Source organism: Pimephales promelas, chromosome 19 (assembly GCF_988280905.1).
Source record: "Pimephales promelas chromosome 19, fPimPro1.hap1.1, whole genome shotgun sequence".
In the NCBI taxonomy this organism is placed as follows: domain Eukaryota; kingdom Metazoa; phylum Chordata; class Actinopteri; order Cypriniformes; family Leuciscidae; genus Pimephales; species Pimephales promelas.
Genome location: NC_142787.1, coordinates 17,468,298 through 17,481,898, shown reverse-complemented (window position 1 = coordinate 17,481,898; position 13,601 = coordinate 17,468,298). Strand labels below are relative to the sequence as shown.

At 37.1% G+C, this 13,601-nt stretch overlaps 1 protein-coding gene across 24 annotated transcripts in view; it reads left to right on the top strand.

Annotated features, from left to right (window-relative positions):
- Window positions 1-9,368, top strand: part of cast (calpastatin) — a 40,696-nt gene extending 31,328 nt beyond the window's left edge. For 20 of the 24 annotated variants that reach the window (XM_089123501.1, XM_089123495.1, XM_089123494.1 and 17 more), the window contains 17 exons: window positions 45-95; window positions 544-594; window positions 748-798; window positions 1,191-1,265; window positions 1,888-1,944; window positions 2,108-2,194; window positions 2,292-2,408; window positions 2,540-2,653; window positions 3,247-3,360; window positions 3,451-3,555; window positions 4,105-4,197; window positions 4,282-4,335; window positions 5,087-5,212; window positions 5,308-5,391; window positions 6,001-6,033; window positions 6,407-6,512; window positions 8,327-9,368. In XM_089123501.1, coding sequence (XP_088979627.1) covers window positions 45-95; window positions 544-594; window positions 748-798; window positions 1,191-1,265; window positions 1,888-1,944; window positions 2,108-2,194; window positions 2,292-2,408; window positions 2,540-2,653; window positions 3,247-3,360; window positions 3,451-3,555; window positions 4,105-4,197; window positions 4,282-4,335; window positions 5,087-5,212; window positions 5,308-5,391; window positions 6,001-6,033; window positions 6,407-6,505 — 1,311 coding nt within the window. In that variant the 3' untranslated portion in view covers window positions 6,506-6,512; window positions 8,327-9,368. The remainder of the gene's footprint in view (window positions 1-44; window positions 96-543; window positions 595-747; window positions 799-1,190; window positions 1,266-1,887; window positions 1,945-2,107; window positions 2,195-2,291; window positions 2,409-2,539; window positions 2,654-3,246; window positions 3,361-3,450; window positions 3,556-4,104; window positions 4,198-4,281; window positions 4,336-5,086; window positions 5,213-5,307; window positions 5,392-6,000; window positions 6,034-6,406; window positions 6,513-8,326) is intronic. The other 4 variants (XM_089123486.1, XM_089123492.1, XM_089123491.1 and 1 more) reach the window with 4 other exon arrangements.
- The last annotated feature ends 4,233 nt before the right edge of the window (window positions 9,369-13,601 follow it).

The window sequence follows — 13,601 nt, the reverse complement described above, 5'->3', positions numbered from 1 at the left end:
AATGTCCATTTGAGTAGTTAAAAATTATTAATTTGTTTAATCAGGAAAAGAAGAAACCTGATGTGGTTTCTGAGAAGACCAAAGATGTTCCTAAGGTAGGAAGGCTGTTTCTGTGCTGTGTTGTTTTAAGCCATTTATAGTCACATGCAGTGTTGGGGTAATTCATTACAAGTAATGTGAGTTACATTATCAGATTACTTTTTTTTTCCAAGTAACTAAAAACGCAAAGTTACTGCAATCCAGAATGGCAGCACATCTGAAAGGTTTGAGCCGCGCTTTCTAGTGTACAGGAGTGAAGTTGGATTTCCTTCAGCCTGAGGCTTATTCGTTTCACTTTTAGTGTGAAAGGGCCTTTACATTTGCCAAAAATAGAAATTTGTTGTTAAAAAATAATAACGAGTAACACAATATCCCCAACACTGCTCACGTGTTGTTAAAGCCTCCATTCCACAGTTTGTTGCTCCTCAAAAAAGCTGGTATTTTATAAAAACATAACATTAGTTAACATTCAGTTGGTTAACCACTGGTTATCTTTCGAATCAGGAAACAAAGAAGCCTGCTCCGGTTCCTGAGAAGACTAAAGACGTTCCCAAGGTAGGAAAGCTTTCTGTGCTGTTGCTTTTTAGCCTTTTTTTCTTCCTTGTGTGTGATTTATTTTATGTTAACATAACCGTAACAAATATTATTGCATTATATAGGTTTAAGAATTCAAATTGTTCTTTAACCACTGGTATCTTTTTGAATCAGGAAACAAAGAAGCCTGCTCCGGTTCCTGAGAAGACTAAAGACGTTCCCAAGGTAAGCCTTTTATTGTCAGTGTTTATTTTGATATGATGTTGGCTGACTGTACATTATAAAACTTTTTACACTGCTACTTTCCCAAAAAATTGACATGAAATATTGATTTGATTTGAAATTGCTATGCTATTGGATAAGGAATTGACAATTGAGCTGAAAAGACATGAAACTAGCACACCTATGTATGAAATTGGCAGAATTGAGAAAATGGTTAATAGTACAGTAGTACATCGTACATAAATAGAAATACATTTGACGACAGGATGCTGCGATTAAGCAAGTTTTACAGAATGCTTTGTTATAATGCAAATAAGTTGTATTAGTAATAAGTGTTAGTGTTTGTCTTGCACATATTAACCTGCTTGCCTTCTGTCTTTCTAATCTTTTTTTAGCAGAAAGTGGATGAATCATCAGCACTGGATGCTCTGGCTGGTGACTTCGTGGCTCCTCCAAAGTCTGCTTCTAAGGTACCATCAAATGCCAAAAGCTTTGTTTCTGTCCAAAGTTGTATATTTAACTTTAAACATTTAAAACATTTGCGAGTAAAGCCACGTTTTCATCCTATGTGTTCAAGAGAACAAAATCGTCACTTCCTGGGAAGTTGCCTCAAAGTATCTGTTATAAAAATTAATTGTAAATTGTAAAAAATAAATTAATTAATTGTGGGATTTATTCGGTAAATGTCGTCTTATTGGATAAAAGAAATTATTCACCTCAATTGAGCGCATACATTTATGTTACGCTAATTTTTTTTACTTTTTTTTATTTATCCAGATTTTTTAAATTTATTCATTTTTTTTTTATCATTCATATTTTTTTAATGTATCATATAAATTACATTTTATATTTATATATAACATTTTATATAAAATTGTATATTTAATTTTTTTTTATTTATCATATAAATTATAATTTATAATTTTTTTTAATTTATCCAGATTTTTTTAGCATAAAAATAGGTGGATGGAAACATGCTTGATTTAAATCTCAACTATCATTGCACTCTGTCCAGTATTTCCAGTATGTGTTTTCACTCAGAAGATAAATAGTTTTTGGTATTCTATTCAATTCTATTCCTGTATGCCGTAGGTTTCTTCGGCTGCTCCTGTCCCTCCAGGCCCTCCGCAAAAACCAGAGATAGACGAGGTATTTCATATCCTGGAAAAAAAAAAAATCATGAAGTCATGTAAATATATGAAATTGGTCAAATCAGTTGTATATTTTGTTTTAATATTAGAACTGATATTCAGTTTTCTGGACGCTGTAGATTTTTTTTTTTTATGTGACTCTATTTTTCTCATATGCGCAGGACCCTTTCAGTGCTCTGGGTGACACACTGGGTCCATCAGAACCACCAAAAAAACTACCCGAACTCAAACCTGGGGACATTGTTCATGTAAGAGTCATGACTCTTCTTTGATTTTTAATGTCTTTTACAAATTTAGATATCATTGCAACATTTCTTGTTACATAATTGAATGTTTTTTGAGCAGGAGAAGGAACTGACATCCGAAAAGGGTGTTCGTGTCGGGGAGAGAGACGACACACTCCCACCAGATTACAGATTCTCAGAGGAAGAGCTCAAGAAATATCCTGCTCCTGTTAAAGAGGTAATATGCTGTCACAGTTATTAGCATTAAGTGACATTGCTCTTGTTGTTATATGTGTTTTGTCTCATGGATGTGTGATGATTGGTCACCGTTCTTGGGATTTGATTGGTGGATGCTTTCTTTTGTTCAAGCCTTCTCTAGACACTGCTGATGCTCTGGATATTCTGTCTGGTGATTTTACCACCTCAACTGTCCCATCTGCTGCCAAGACCCCTGTTTGTTCTTCCTCCAAGACTCCTGTTCAGGTGAGACTCATGAACATCCACATACAGTAGGAAACAAACAACTGTGGTGTATTTGATGTCTTAATTGTTTCTCATACATATCAATGATGTCTGGGGTTGGTAAGATTGTTAAAATCTTTTTGAAAGTGCTTTGTGCTCACCATGGCTTCATTTATTTGATCAAAAATACAGTAAAAGTAATATTATTACAATTTAAAATAACTGTTTTATTCCTGTGTTGGCAAAGCTGAATTTTCAACATCATTACTATAGTCTTCAGTGTCATATGATCCTTCAGAAATAATTCTAATATGCTGATTTACTGTAAAATGTTTATTATTATTATTAATTTTAAAAGCAGTTGTGCTGCTTAATATTTTTGTGAAAACCATAATACAACCGTGAATAGAACAGCATTTATTTGAAATAGTACATTTTTGTAACATTATAAATGTCTTTACTGTCACCTTTGATCAATTAAATGCAAGTAAAGTATCAATTTAAAAAAAAGAAATATAACTGACCCCAAACTTTTGAATGATTGTGTACTGTATGTTTAATATCAATAGCATCTCAATGTTGATTTAAACCATTCTTCTCATTCTGTTCTTTAGCCTTCAGGTTCAGCTTCAGATGCTTTAGATGCTCTTGCTGGTGATTTTGTCGCTCCTTCTTCTGCATCTAAAGTTCAGTCTGCTGTCTCTGGCCCTCCACAAGCTGCCAGACAGGTACATTTTATAGTTTATCCATGTTTTCACATTTTATACATGTTCATACTTTCCTTTTATACTGATTTTCTCTTCTATTTTTTGGTGCAGTTATCAGAAAGTACCTCATCAGCTTTGGATGCCCTCTCAGACACCCTGGGAGACATAAAAGCAGCCCCTGAGCCTGCCCCTGTCCCGCCTAAAGCCATCGTTAAGGTAACAAACCTTTTAATAACTGTGTCTTTCTACTTTCCACACACACAACTGTGCACCAAGCAGAATCAAGGCCGACTCACACCAAATCAGATGCGAATACATGACCAACACTACTTATTTTTGTAATTAAAAAAATGTTATCACCATAAAACGACAACAACCAATTGTAGGACATTTTGAATTTGTTATAGACATCATCTGCCTTTTTAAATAGTGCATCAAAAAAGTTTTTTTTATTATATGGCCCATGAAAACTAACCATTACAGCACCCCAACTTACTCTTGAGTTCCTAAAAACATGTTTATTTGTTAAAGAGATCAATGTGAGATAGATGATACACCAAACTTTGTGTTTCCTGGAATTGTGTGGTGTCTGCCGCTCTGCATATTCTTCCGTAGTATCCCAGTGTTAGGAAAAACTTGGCTGAAGATTATCTTACTGACCCCAGTCTTTTGAACAATAGTGTATCTTTTCACAGGCAGCTTAAAGGCAAAATATGGTCATGTAAATTGTATTATGACCGTACTTCTTTTCTCTTCCCACCACAGGAAAAGGATATAAAGGAGGAGAAAGTGAGTAAACCAGGTGAGAGAGACGACACCCTTCCACCAGATCATAGGTTCAGAGAGGAAGGCCACAAGGTGACTTTTGCTTCTCCATTATGCATCAAACTACAATACTTATGTATTACTAAAGATGTGACAAATTTTCCACTTGTTCTTCAGTCTTCTCCACAGGCAACTGAAGCAGCAAAGCCGAAAGACGTCAAACCAAAGCAGGTACTTTATGAATCACTGACTGTAAAGGAGATTTATATATATATATATATATATATATATATATATATATACACACACACACACAGTTGTGGTAAGAATTAATGGCACCTCTGGTAAATACGATCAAAAATGGCTGTAAAAAATAAATCTGTGTGGTTTATCCTTTTGATCTTTCATTAAAAAAATGCGCAAAAATCAAAACTTTCACTGAAGTAAATGAATTGAAAGTGGGGGGGGGGAATGGGGCTGGGGGTAAATCACAATATGAAATACATGTTTTTTTCTAAAAAAAAACAAAAAAAAAAAACATTGGCCACAATTATTGGTACCCCTAGAATTTTTTAGACATAAAATATCTCTGAAGTATATTCCCATTAATATTTTTATTTTTAGCTAACCAGGGTGACTAGGAACATGAAATTGTCTTGTGTGTTATATAACACACACACACACACACACATACACGACAATTTCATGTTCCTAGTATAAATATATAATTGAGAATCACTTATTTGTTGTTTAAGAGAATCATGATTTTGCCACGATTCTGAATAAACCACTAAATAAAATTGTGCAATTTTTAGCCGAATCGATTTCATTTAGGAATAAGATCACATGTGTGTTTAATTCGAGATTGTGATCTTTTAACGATTAACCATGCAGCTCTAATACTGTATACAACTTCAATAAATAATAACTAAAAATCTACAAATTTCTGTTTCATTTGACTGTTTGTCTGTCCATCTCTCAGACATCAATCGATGACACAACGGCCCTTGACATGCTGTCTAGTGATTTTTCTACAGTACCGAGCATTAAGCCCTCTGCACCTGAAGCCCAACACTTCACCCCTGAACCAACACCGCCAACCTTTAAGGTACCACAAACAAACCTGCATAAATATCTAAATTATCCCTGTAAATTCTTTACACAAGTACTATATTTGATTATTTCTATTGTCTTTGTTTAAAGGCATCAGGTCCAGTTTTGGATCAGATGGCAAGCAAATTGATTCCCAACCTGACCGACCCCAAAGCCAAAGACAGCAAACCAAAGGTAAGAATCGGGCCACAGGTCAATTGTCATTACGGACACCTTTTACAGACTGTGATCCATTTTCAAATTTTTTTTTGTCACATTTTCATTTTTCATGAATATACATTTATATGAATATACATACAGTGCATCACATCTTGGCAGTAAATTACAAAATCCAAATGAACGCAACTCTGCGAGGTGTTTCTGAGGCAGTGATGGCAAATTTGACTCTATTTGTCCCTCTTTTTGGAAAAGTCATGGATTTTATTTTGCTATTGGAGCACATGGGAACTCAAATATTATAGTTGCTGTCATCTCTTATTCACCACTATAGAAGTTTTTCTAACTATGATGACTTCCGCTTCTGACAACCCCAGAAATGTGAAAAGGGTCCTTTATCTGGATGCTGATCATCACTTTTTTCACATATTCTCTGGACATTCTGTTCTTTCAGAAAAAATAATGTTTTATTTCCCCAATCTACCTCTGTAAAAAAATATGTACCGGGAGAAAATTAAAAGTAGAAAAAATCTGTGCATGCTATTACTGTGTGAGCACCTGGCTTTCCCCCCGACCCTTTATACTGGTTCAAGCCGGTTTATATCAGGGGTCTCTATCTGATTACAGGCAATGGGGTTCAAACCAAAGTCTAAGCCAAAGGTAGGTTCTATATGAATTGAAATGCATGAATTTAGTTCTTACACAGTAGCTTTGGCTCATGAACGGCAGCATGGAGAAACAGAAACTAAAAATCCCATTCGGTCACCATTCCATCAGCTGAAATGCAATAATATGGCTGTATATTTGCATATTCATCCCAAAATCTGGCAGGATTGCATTGTTTGAACACTGAGGCTGGTCTGATACTCAAAGGCTTTGCGTTTACAAACTGCTGAGGATCACCTGACTCTTTTATTTATGCATATATGTAGTGCTCTTATGCCACAAAGCAACCTTCAATTTCACCAACCAAATGCTTGAAATGTTTCCATGCTTGGTTGGCATACTTAAAATTCTGATTTTTGTGTCCCAGAAACAGTCAGTACAAGATTCTTCAGCCATGGATCAGCTGCCCGGTAAAGTGAGCTCAGATGTGGTGCCTTCATCTTCCACGAAGGGTGGAAACAGATAGATTGCAGGTCAGTGTCCTTACAAACCTCTTTGAATTTAATTTCGTTTTTTATATTCTATTTACACTACTGTACAAACGATACTACTATATGGGGTCAGTAAGATGTTGTTGTTTTTTTTAATAAATTAATATTTTTATTTAGCAATGAAGCTTTAAATTGATCAGAAGTCACAGTACATAATGTCAGAAAAGATTCCATTTCAGATAAAGGCTGTTCTTTTTTAACTTCAAATCATCAGATAATCCTGATATATATATATATATATATATATATATACACTCACCGGCCACTTTATTAGGTACCCCATGCTAGTAACGGGTTGGACCCCCTTTTGCCTTCAGAACTGCCTCAATTCTTCGTGGCATAGATTCAACAAGGTGCTGGAAGCATTCCTCAGGGAGTTTGGTCCATATTGACATGATGACATCACACAGTTGCCGCAGATTTGGCGGCTGCACATCCATGATGCGAATCTCCCGTTCCACCACATCCCAAAGACGCTCTATTGGATTGAGATCTGGTGACTGTGGAGGCCATTTGAGTACAGCGAACTCATTGTCATGTTCAAGAAACCAGTCTGAGATGATTCCAGCTTTATGACATGGCGCATTATCCTGCTGAAAGTAGCCATCAGAAGTTGGGTACATTGTGGTCATAAAGGGATGGACATGGTCAGCAACAATACTCAGGTAGGCTGTGGTGTTGCAACGATGCTCAATTGGTACCAAGGGGCCCAAAGAGTGCCAAGAAAATATTCCCCACACCATGACACCACCACCACCAGCCTGAACCGTTGATACAAGGCAGGATGGATCCATGCTTTCATGTTGTAGACGCCAAATTCTGACCCTACCATCCGAATGTCGCAGCAGAAATCGAGACTCATCAGACCAGGCAACGTTTTTCCAATCTTCTATTGTCCAATTTCGATGAGCTTGTGCAAATTGTAGCCTCAGTTTCCTGTTCTTAGCTGAAAGGAGTGGCACCCGGTGTGGTCTTCTGCTGCTGTAGCCCATCTGCCTCAAAGTTCGACGTACTGTGCGTTCAGAGATGCTCTTCTGCCCACCTTGGTTGTAACGGGTGGTTATTTGAGTCACTGTTGCCCTTCTATCAGCTCGAACCAGTCTGGCCATTCTCCTCTGACCTCTGGCATCAACAAGGCATTTCCGCCCACAGAACTGCCGCTCACTGGATGTTTTTTCTTTTTCGGACCATTCTCTGTAAACCCTAGAGATGGAGTGCGTGAAAATCCCAGTAGATTAGCAGTTTCTGAAATACTCAGACCAGCCCTTCTGGCACCAACAATCATGCCACGTTCAAAGTCACTCAAATCACCTTTCTTCCCCATACTGATGCTCGGTTTGAACTGCAGGAGATTGTCTTGACCATGTCTACATGCCTAAATGCACTGAGTTGCCGCCATGTGATTGGCTGCTTAGAAATTAAGTGTTAACGAGCAGTTGGACAGGTGTACCTAATAAAGTGGCCGGTGAGTGTATATATATATATATATATATATTGCGGTTTGGTTTCCTCAAATAATGTTACGCATATAATTGCTTTCAACACTCAGCATATTAGAATGTCTTCTGAAGGATCATGTGACACTGTGTAATGATTTTCCATCACAGGAATAAATTAAGTTTTAAAATATATTAAAGTAGAACACAGTTAATTCAAAGTGTAGTAATATTTCACAATATTACGGTTTTTACAGCACAAATAGATGCAGCCTTGGTTACCAACCCAAAACTTTTGAATTATATTATATGATTATTTTTGACTGTTTTTAACTGCTTTTACTTTGATTTATTTCTCAGATTTCTCTGCGTCTCCTCATCCCTAACACAAGAAACCATTAAAGGGAGCTGCTCGGACAAGAAATATATTTTATGGTGGACACGGAATAAAATGAAAAAAAAAAATATATAACTGCACAGAGACACTTCAACATGTATTTTTTCTCCTAAAGCAAAGCAAAAATAAATATTTTGTCTCCTTGTGACTGATAGAACACGTATTTACGGAAAGCGCATGTATTCTATTTTCCGTCATCCAGTTTTGGTGTGGTGTTGTGATATAATTTTTCCCACAGTAAAAATATTATACCATGTTCTATTTTTTATTTTATCTTTAACTGGGGGTCTCTACAGTCTTCCAGTTCACAGACGTGACCGTCTATTGCTGTTTGAGGATCTAGTGAGACGCTAGCAGGTCATGAATTCATCGTTTACAGTACAGGGATTCCTGTAAGGAATTGCAGATTACGATTATGATGCTGTTTTGAATGCTGTTGTATGTTTGAATGGTTTATGTGGGAGATGTTTTTTTCTTTGTAGTTTGTTTCCTTAAGTGCATTTACAAGGATCCTCTTGAAAATAACTGTACAATTATTTTGCTAACACTAAATGATCCATTGGTCTGTTTATCTTAAAAGCAAGGTTTTAAATGTATTTTTTAGAGCCACTAATAAATTCACAGGTGTTGCATTAGATTAGGTGGAAAAACTTTCTCTCGACTCAGTTGTGTTGGTTTAAGGGCAACCACAACATTGCCATTTTGTTTAACTTCAGGCCTCGCTTTTTGACGCTTTAAAATGCTCAAGTAGCAACAAAAATTTAAACCGAACAGTGTCTTCCATATTTTATTTGCTCATAAAATCTTCAACAGATCGAGACAGGTTTTTTCTAGAGCGTTCAATGATGTTGTGTACTATCGATTGTGGCAGGATGGTATTTTCAAGAAGGGATTTTTACTTAAAAAAATAAATAAAATAAAACTAATAAAAAACGTAAGCCCCTTTTGTTGGTTTTGTTAGTTTGGAAAGTTCTGTTCTGCAATAAAGATGTAATGATGAAGGGGCTGTGTTGTTGACGGTGTTTGCTTTCATTAGAACTGATTTAGTCCATCTAGTTGTATGTTGTGATCAAACCGGCAATGTATTTACACCCTATAGAAGGACAATGTGACGTTTCTGATGGATTACAAAGCATGCAAGGAACCGTCTTGCCAATTCCTGGGGTTCAACAGGGTCACTCGGCTATTTAAGGCAATCATTACATTTTTGGTTTGTTTCTCAAACCATTGTACCTTCAGAATATTTTAAATATATCCTACAGAATGCGTTAAGTTGGTTTATTTTATGACACTTCTGCATCCTCGTAATCTGGCAATAAATGGGCAATCTCGATCAAGCGGGACATTTTTAATCTCTTTTTTTTTTGTGTGTGTGTGCGTGTTCCAAAAACAGAAGTTAGGACGAATGTGAGTTAATTAACCTATATTGAATTTCCATTTTTGTGTGAATTGTGCCAGAGACACTCACAGAAAATGTATTCACCTTCAACATTTCTCGCATTTCCATACGCTATAGTTTAGAAAATGGTAATAAAATATGGCAATAACTTTTATCTTTTTTAAGAATAGTTATCGATATAGTAGAAAAACAGAGAAAAAAACTTTTTTCCATGAAAAATTCTCTTGTAATTCTGAGATGATTAACTCGTTATTTCACTTTTGGCTAAGCCCCGCCCCCCTTAGTTACTGTTGCTACATCCGTCAAACTTCATCTGCGCTCTGCATGCTGTACAGCGTGTAACAGCTCATCCTGCTGAAATGTTATCAAACTTTTATAAAGCAGCAAATAAAGTGTCGGATAGAAGTAGACAAAAGGGGCTGCAATATGCGTTCGAAGGCTATATTCAAGACACAATTACAGGTGAGACGCAAGAAACAAACAATGCATCCAAAATAGAGGCAAAAGCATAACGTTACCGGTGTTGTGCCGAATTCCGACTCCCTGCCAGAATCTGACTCCCCTCGCGAGCACGCGCATGACGTCAATTTGTGCCGCCGCCACTTGCGAAAACAGACAGTAGTCAGACGACGTAAGAAATTACATGATAGAAATTTGTTTGTTGATTTTTGATCATGTATTTATTCTTTTTTTTCCCTCTTTGATCATATATTTGACCAAACTCGTATGATTTACAACTCGTATGATTTACAACTGTCAGATTTTTCGCTTGTAAAGTGTTTTTACTACAGTATTGTAAAACAGTGTTTTTTGGGTTTTTTTTTTAAACACTACAGTGTTTTTTGTCGTAAAACAATTAGTTTCGTAAGGGTACACCTAAACATGAACATCATTACTAAATGGAATGCTGACAAATATGTCATTTGACTTTGCTGCCTGCACACTTTCTATAAAAACTACAGTGCTGCAAAAACATACTTCCCTATGTAAAATAATAATTATTGAACCTCCTCACTTGTGCTTTTAAAATACTTGGTAACACTTTAAAATAAGGTTCATTAGTTAACATTAGTAAATGCATTAACTAAACTAACATGAACTAATGATGAGCAATGCATTAGTTACAGTGTTTATTAATCTTTGTTAATGTTAGTTAATATAAATACAGCTGTTCATTGTGCGTTCATGTTAGTTCACAGTGCATTAACTAATGGTAACTAATACAACCTTTGATTTTAATAATGTATTAGTAAATGTTGGAATTAATATTAACTAAGATTAATAAATGGTGAAGAAGTATTGTTCATTTTTAGTACATGTTAACTAATGACCCTTATTGTAAAGTGTTACCAAATACTTATTATTCAACCTGCACACTTTTTCTGCCAGGTAGTCTACAGTATGAGATGAGTCTCCAGAATGAGTGTCTTGTGTCTCTGACCCAGCTAAAGTGATCCCAGGGTGGGGGGTGTGAATTCGGCAGGGCTGCCAAAATCATACCCCCCTATGTTAAATACTTACTATTGAAACTACACACTTGTGCTTTTCTGCAGGTAGTCTACAGGATGAGATGAGTCTCCAGAATGAGTGTCTTGAGTCTCTGACCAACTAAAGTGATCCCAGAGTGGGGGGTGTGAATTCGGCAGAGTTGCCAAAATCATACCCCCCTATGTAAAATACTTACTATTGAATTTAAATTAATACATTTTTTTACAGGTAGTCTACAGGATGAGATGAGTCCCCATAATGAGTGTCTTGAGTCTCTGACCCAGCTAAAGTGATCCCAGAGTGGGGGGTGTGAATTCGGCAGAGTTGCCAAAATCATACCCCCCTATGTAAAATACTTACTATTGAATTTAGATTAATACAGTTTTTTTAAAGGTAGTCTACAGGATGAGATGAGTCCCCATAATGAGTGTCTTGAGTCTCTGACCCAGCTAAAGTGATCCCAGAGTGGGGGGTGTGAATTCGGCAGGGCTGCCAAAATCATACCCCCCTATGTTAAATACTTACTATTGAATTTAAATTAATACAGTTTTTTTACAGGTAGTCTACAGGATGAGATGAGTCCCCAGAATGAGTGTCTTGAGTCTCTGACCCAGCTAAAGTGATCCCAGGGTGGGGGGTGTGAATTCGGCAGGGCTGCCAAAATCATACCCCCCTATGGTAAATACTTAATATTGAATTTAAATTAATACAGTTTTTTTACAGGTAGTCTACAGGATGAGATGAGTCTCCAGAATGAGTGTCTTGTGTCTCTGACCCAGCTAAAGTGATCCCAGAGTGGGGGGTGTGAATTCGGCAGGGCTGCCAAAATCATACCCCCCTATGTTAAATACTTACTATTGAAACTACACACTTGTGCTTTTCTGCAGGTAGTCTACAGGATGAGATGAGTCCCCATAATGAGTGTCTTGAGTCTCTGACCCAACTAAAGTGATCCCAGAGTGGGGGGTGTGAATTCGGCAGAGTTGCCAAAATCATACCCCCCTATGTAAAATACTTACTATTGAATTTAAATTAATACAGTTTTTTTACAGGTAGTCTACAGGATGAGATGAGTCCCCAGAATGAGTGTCTTGAGTCTCTGACCCAGCTAAAGTGATCCCAGGGTGGGGGGTGTGAATTCGGCAGGGCTGCCAAAATCATACCCCCCTATGGTAAATACTTAATATTGAATTTAAATTAATACAGTTTTTTTACAGGTAGTCTACAGGATGAGATGAGTCTCCAGAATGAGTGTCTTGAGTCTCTGACCCAGCTAAAGTGATCCCAGAGTGGGGGGTGTGAATTCGGCAGAGTTGCCAAAATCATACCCCCCTATGTAAAATACTTACTATTGAATTTAAATTAATACAGTTTTTTTACAGGTAGTCTACAGGATGAGATGAGTCTCCAGAATGAGTGTCTTGTGTCTCTGACCCAACTAAAGTGATCCCAGAGTGGGGGGTGTGAATTCGGCAGGGCTGCCAAAATCATACCCCCCTATGTTAAATACTTACTATTGAAACTACACACTTGTGCTTTTCTGCAGGTAGTCTACAGGATGAGATGAGTCTCCAGAATGAGTGTCTTGAGTCTCTGACCCAACTAAAGTGATCCCAGAGTGGGGGGTGTGAATTCGGCAGAGTTGCCAAAATCATACCCCCCTATGTAAAATACTTACTATTGAATTTAAATTAATACATTTTTTTACAGGTAGTCTACAGGATGAGATGAGTCCCCATAATGAGTGTCTTGAGTCTCTGACCCAGCTAAAGTGATCCCAGAGTGGGGGGTGTGAATTCGGCAGAGTTGCCAAAATCATACCCCCCTATGTTAAATACTTACTATTGAAACTACACACTTGTGCTTTTCTGCAGGTAGTCTACAGGATGAGATGAGTCTCCAGAATGAGTGTCTTGAGTCTCTGACCCAACTAAAGTGATCCCAGAGTGGGGGGTGTGAATTCGGCAGGGCTGCCAAAATCATACCCCCCTATGTTAAATACTTACTATTGAAACTACACACTTGTGCTTTTCTGCAGGTAGTCTACAGGATGAGATGAGTCCCCATAATGAGTGTCTTGAGTCTCTGACCCAACTAAAGTGATCCCAGAGTGGGGGGTGTGAATTCGGCAGGGCTGCCATAATCATACCCCCCTATGTTAAATACTTAATATTGAATTTAAATTAATACAGTTTTTTTACAGGTAGTCTACAGGATGAGATGAGTCCCCATAATGAGTGTCTTGAGTCTCTGACCCAACTAAAGTGATCCCAGAGTGGGGGGTGTGAATTCGGCAGAGTTGCCAAAATCATACCCCCCTATGTAAAATACTTACTATTGAATTTAAATTA